This window comes from Carassius carassius, chromosome 16 (assembly GCF_963082965.1).
Source record: "Carassius carassius chromosome 16, fCarCar2.1, whole genome shotgun sequence".
NCBI classification, from domain to species: domain Eukaryota; kingdom Metazoa; phylum Chordata; class Actinopteri; order Cypriniformes; family Cyprinidae; genus Carassius; species Carassius carassius.
Window position 1 is genome coordinate 20,160,296 of NC_081770.1, and position 6,257 is coordinate 20,166,552.

General features: G+C 36.2%; 1 protein-coding gene across 1 annotated transcript; it reads right to left on the reverse strand.

Annotated features, from left to right (window-relative positions):
- Nucleotides 1-849: 849 nt before the first annotated feature.
- On the reverse strand, nt 850-5,016 carry LOC132159846 (ATP synthase subunit delta, mitochondrial-like). The gene is made up of 5 exons (XM_059569475.1): nt 4,779-5,016; nt 3,196-3,349; nt 2,189-2,277; nt 1,072-1,206; nt 850-980 (listed from the first exon to the last, which is right to left on the reverse strand). The coding sequence occupies exons 1-4, from the start codon at nt 4,890-4,892 to the stop codon at nt 1,084-1,086; spliced, it is 480 nt and encodes a 159-aa protein (XP_059425458.1). The 5' UTR covers nt 4,893-5,016; the 3' UTR covers nt 850-980; nt 1,072-1,083.
- Nucleotides 5,017-6,257: the final 1,241 nt, after the last annotated feature.

The following is a 6,257-nucleotide window of genomic DNA, read 5'->3' on the forward strand; positions in this document are numbered from 1 at the left end:
ATATTAAAATCTTGTTTCAGTCTTTGCAACAGATTTTTGACACCACCAGAATGCGAAAAAGTAAAAAGTTGCCATACATCTTCATGATAGTTTTCATGCTATTTGGTCAACTATTTAAAAGCATTTCATCACAAATATTCAGTAGACATGTATGTTATGCAGTGCAAGGAACAATTAAGACTAACTAGTGAGCTCATCACCCCAAAAAACAACTTCTCATAGCAAAGAATGAGTCCTTTCTTGTTCGCTGCCAATTCTGTGCATGTGCTACTGGAACAAGCTGCAGCATGTTGCCACGATAGACGTCTGACGTTCATAAAGACGCATGTGGTTTAGTCTCATAAAAATCCAGTCAGCACATGCTTATAGCTCTCAAGCGGCCACCTAAAATTACCCTGTAGTTAAGCAAATTCTAGACTTTTACACCACAATGTCCACTGTCTGTAGGATTTTTTTTCTGGCTGCATAGACTAGCTGTATTTCTAATTCTGTAGATGGATTGTGAGTGCCTTGAGCCAATTGTGTATCAGTTTTTAAGGATCTAGAAAATGCATATAAATACAACTTGTGTAGACGGACAATTAGCATAATGACTACAAAGCTTGAAAAATGGAGTAAAAATAGTGTATTTTGTACAAAAAATAGTGTCATTGATTGAATAATAAAGATGAATTGATTCACTCCAGTTTCCTTGGCCAACAGCTTGGAGATCATTTTGGTTCGAACAGTACCATACTGCCCCCTTTATGTCATGAACAGTACTGTATCGATCATCAAACAAATTCATAGCCAGCAAACACAGCTTAAATTAATTTTGTGAAAAGCAATGAACATTAAAGTGACAGTGTGTTATTTCAAATAAATTTATTGTTAACTTCATCCACTGTACAAAGCAAGCAGTCAAGTCTCGCGGTTTCTGACTTCACTGGGGTGGGGAACAGACAAAGCCGGAGACCTTTTCACACCGACAGAATATTCTACTGAGAAACAAAATGAGAAATTAGACATAAACAACATTAATTATACTGTGTAATGAGTGTGGTCCTGCATATGTTTACAATTTGTACATACCAACACAAATGGTTACTCCAATGCTTTGACGATTGCCTCGTTTGCTTCTATGCTGATCAGAACCTCAGCCCGGGCGGCTTCATCTGAAACGCCCCCCAGTTCCAACTGGGCTTTCTCGAGGTTCGCTTTCGCCGCCTGCACAAAAGACATGGCATACTCCTGACATTTGGTTCACGTTCACTGTAATCTTGACACTGATGTATCGGGCGACAATTCAATCTATAACAGCTGACATTATAAAAGGTGCCATCAATCGGAACGACTGTATCTTCAATATCTTGAAGCACCTTATAAGTGAGAAAACTCACCTTAGCCTTAAAAATCAATGCTACTGCTGCTTGAGCCACATTCAAGACTAGCAGTGTGAGCAAATAAATGTGGCCTCTTTCCTATGAAGGACATTTGTCACAGTGGCGATTACACAGTGTAAAGGCCAAACATTGCTGGGAGTTAAAGGTCTCTCAGTGGGGATTTGACACATCTGCACCACTTCAACGGTGACTGACCTTTTCTTCCTTATTAACCAGTGAGGCCCCCAAGCACAGCTATCTCTAGGAAGAATAAAAAAGCGGCCTATTTATGTGGAAGGAACCCAAAAGTGCTCTTTATTTCGTGTCGGGAAAAGGGCATGTCCGAGAACATCCCGTTTGAAATGAGCTCATTTTTCGGTGTGTCATTCCCAACGTTTGACTCGTTCTGAGAAAGCGGTGACTAACAGAAAATGAAGACCTTTGTACTTCTGTGGAGGATAAATAGCATGAATACAATCAAACGGTGGCTTGATATGGTTTCAAATGCTAGATTTAAATGATAATCCTATAAACGGGGTGTCTACAGAGGCAAACAGACAGAGAACAAGGCGTTTCCGAAACAGTTCTCGAACTTTCAAATACTGCACGGCTATACAGATTTAACCTCATTAAACAATCCTCTATTATATTCTAAACGGTCTTTGTTTACAAGCATTATGAAAACTCAAAAGAACTGTGCTTCTAATTCTTGAAATGGCACTCGTAACCCATTTTTATTCCACAATTTTATGCATTTCTAAAAAAATCATCTTGTACTGGAGTGTGAAAAGTGGAGAACAGAGGATAACAGCATAGCAGGAACTCACTGCGAGGTCCAGGCTGTCCAGAGGAACGGCCTCCTCCGCCAGCAGCTGCACTGAAGAGTCAGCATTGACGGTGACTGATCCGCTGCTCACTGCAAAACACAAACCACATTTAATCTCCAGCATGGATGAGAGTTCAAGAGTTATGTCCCATTGTTCATTGACGCTTGAAAAGGCTCTGCTTCGTAGGACAAGCCTGACCCCTTCTGGATGAATTTCTAAAACTAAAGGTTGTCTACTAAGGAAACCAGTGTGTCACAAATGTGTCTTTATGGTGGATCGCATTTGAATCTACTTATTTCACCACAGACAATCATTAAAAATCTGAATCACTCCCTTTTAAGTGTGCTAACGACATTCTGGCTCATTTTAGTTTAAGTCCAGTAGTTTGATGCCATGTAACGGTTTCTGAACAGGGTCAAATCAAAAATAAGCATGTTAATAAACTTTTAAAGACTAAATAATAAAAATGTTTTGCATGGCACTAGCAACACCAAAGTCATGGGTTCAATTAACATTGAATGCATGAAATATTGAAATGCAATACAAGCCACTTTCAATAAAAGTGTCTACCAAATGCATAAATGTCTACGGAAATGAGATAAGGGATAAGAAAGTAATAAAAATAAGTTAATTTATATACAGAGAGATAAAATAAGTGATATGTACCCTTTGCTCTATGACTAAAAACAAGATTTTTTCCACTTCAAGAAAGAAATTAAGCACCATAATGCTGAAATTATCCTCATGAAAAATCATTTGTTGGTTGGTTGGTGTTTTAATGTCATGCCAGCTTCCTTCATCGCAAGTTGAAATACTAAAATACCATTTTAAAAACCTATTTCATGGTCACCATTGTAAATTCTTTTGCTTTGACTCAGAAACTGCAATAAGTCTCAGATCTGGTTGGTTTGGAATTCTCAAAAATCTCTTTAAGAGAAAATTGATGGAACCATAGCCACAAGAAGTGATCATTATAACGACTGGTGAAACAGAACTAGAGGGCTCACCGAAATACTTAGTAGAGGAACCATCGTCATTGAAGACGGTGACTACGCCGGGCCGGAGCACCTGCAGTGTGGGGACATGGGCTGGGAGGATACCAAAGGCGCCTGTCAGTGTTGGGACATCGATCTGATTTACATTGGCTTCCTTGAAGAACACCTGCAAAAGGCATAACAAGCTTCACTGCACCAGATGAACATAGTCTGATGTTTAACACGAAAGCTGGCAACCAAACTATCAAGTGTTTGAAATCTACAAAGGAGCACCAAAACTCAATGCTTGAACAAGACATCTGACCGGGTCACTCTAGGGAATCTTATTAGTGCGACAGTGCACAATTATGAAATGCATTAGATTAAAATGACACATTTCTAAATACAAAGCACCTGATCAATTGGGAACATTTCTAAAAAAAAAAAAAAAAAAAACAGTTCTGCTTAACTCGGGGTTCCCACGCCATCTGAATAATGGGAGTGATAACAGACAGACTGATCAGCTGTGATACTAATTAAGGATACTTCAAATAATTGTATCATATTTTATTAAGTGCATTCACAATAAGGGTAAATAAAGGAATAAAAAAAAAAGACAATTCCATTTTGAAATTCTGTATAAATAATCATACTCTTAAACTTATTACCACAAATACGTAAGTATTATGATGTGTCATAATTGTTATTATGATAATTCATGAGATGACAACATATAAGTATTTTTTTTTATAATGCATTATGCATTCCTTATAATGTCGTAAGAATACCCTCATAATGTATTATAAATATGGGCTTCATAGAAAGTGTTACCACAAATCCTTTAAAATGAAATAAGTGCACCTGGAAATTAAACTATATTAAATAACTAAGTAAAAACAATAAAAATATATATTTTTTCCTGACACTGATTAGCTGTCGAAATCATAATAATAAAACAATTTAAATACTCTCAAATATTTGCAGGTTTTGCATGAGTTAAAAAAAACAACAACACTTCAAAGCAGATTTAATATTGAAAATGCTGTGTGACAGTTACTTACGCAAACACTATAACAGTAATATGACAATATTATCCGTGTTGTAAAATTTATTGTGAGGATTAAAACGTAAAACAATGAGATATATTTCACAGGCTGTCATAAAACATTTGAAAAATCTGATATTCGTCCTGATGTGTCAAAAAACAAGTCAAGGTGATCGGTAGCAATGCTAACAGTCTGCTAAAGTCATTCAAACTTGAGTTCATGTTTTGCAAGCCAAAAATACAAACAAACTAAAAAAATATATGTATGGTGTGCACTTTTACAGTGTTACACTAAATTGATTCGCTTCAGATGCAAAAATGATTCATCTGCACCACAATATCTAAATAATTGACAAGCTTAGCCACGAAAGTAGCACGCGCAGCTTGCACGCGCACAATCAAATGAAGCTGCAGCCATAATAAAGAGTATATCCAAGATAACCTGAATGTATATCATGACATAATAACTCGTTAATAATGTGTCTAAACTAATCGTAGCCCGGTGTCCGTGCTCAGCACTAGCGCGTTATCGGAGAGTGTAGGCCCGAGCGCGGAGCGTCTTTAACGTTACCTGAGTCGGCGACGCGAAAGTGAAGGACATCTGCGACGCGGGCGCGTCGACGTAAGAGCGCGCGTGTCTCAGCGCGGGGACCGCGCGACGAAGGAGAAACCTCGCTGCCATCATTTTTACCACGGAGAAGCGATCCGACCTTTTACAACACGGTAATACACAAGCCTCAGCTTCCCTGTCCACACAGACAGTCTGACAGAGCGCGGCTGATAGGACAAGGGCACGGGCAAACTTTCCCGTCAGGCCTTGCGAGTACTGGGGGCTGATGGGAAATGTAGTTTTTTTTAACGCGGAGGTTATTATTTATTCAAATAATTGTACGTTTTTCAACATTTGTCATGCCATTTTTATATACGTTTGTTTAAGCCTCGTCCTAGATTCAGATTAAACATTAAAAATATAAAAAAATTATCTTCAATTATTCATTTATTAAATTATTATTACATGTTTGAAACTATTATGATGATTAAACAAAGGGGAAATAACACAAACTATTTTATGTATGCATGCATGTATATATTTATATGCCTTTATATACCCAAAAAGGGCTTTATCAAGCACCCATCATAAAACAACCAAACAAACAAACTTCAGGTAAAATAAACTACAAGTTAAATTAGGTAAATCAATAAAAAATGTTATTTAAAAAATTATAACTATGATATATATATATATATATATATATATATATATATATATATATATATATATATATATATATATATATATATGATATATATAAGGGGGATATGTTGATGTATGTAAATTTTTCACCCAAGTTTTTTAAAATAAAAAATTAGTGGCACTTGTCATCGAAGAGTATGTTTACAGTCACACATAAGAGTGAGTAGAAAACAGACAATTCAAATTAGTAATTATCACTTGCAAGCAAATGTTTTTATTTAACTTTTTTGCATGTTCGCTGGTAGACATTGTTTATAGATCTTGATCAAAACAATGCTTTGATTCCGTTTTTGCTCTCTGATTATTATTATTATTATTTAATTTTTTTAACTGTATAATGTTGCTCATATGCTTATAAGATCCATTGGGATATGTTGTCACAAAATGTATATATTTGTTTCTGGTCAACATCGAAATATTCATATATATGTCGTTTTTTTTATTTTATTTAATAATTTAATTAATTTATTTAAATTTTATTACTTAAGTCTGTTTAATAGCCTTAGTTTAATAGCCTTTAACATAATCTCACTGATATCAATTACTTTTGTGATTGAAAAATGATGATAGGCCTGAGGATGCAATGGGTGACACGAGCACGAGGGGGCGCTGAGTAGATATCAATTTAACATTCACTGCACGAATTGAATTGATCCTTATCCTCAGTTGGTTCAAAGTGAGCATCTGTGTGCAACTGAATAATAATTCAGCCCAGTGTTATTGCGTTAATCTAATCAGTATTATCATCCATAGCCTATGTTACTCAAAACTGCAGTGAGCCCAGACCGCATGGGA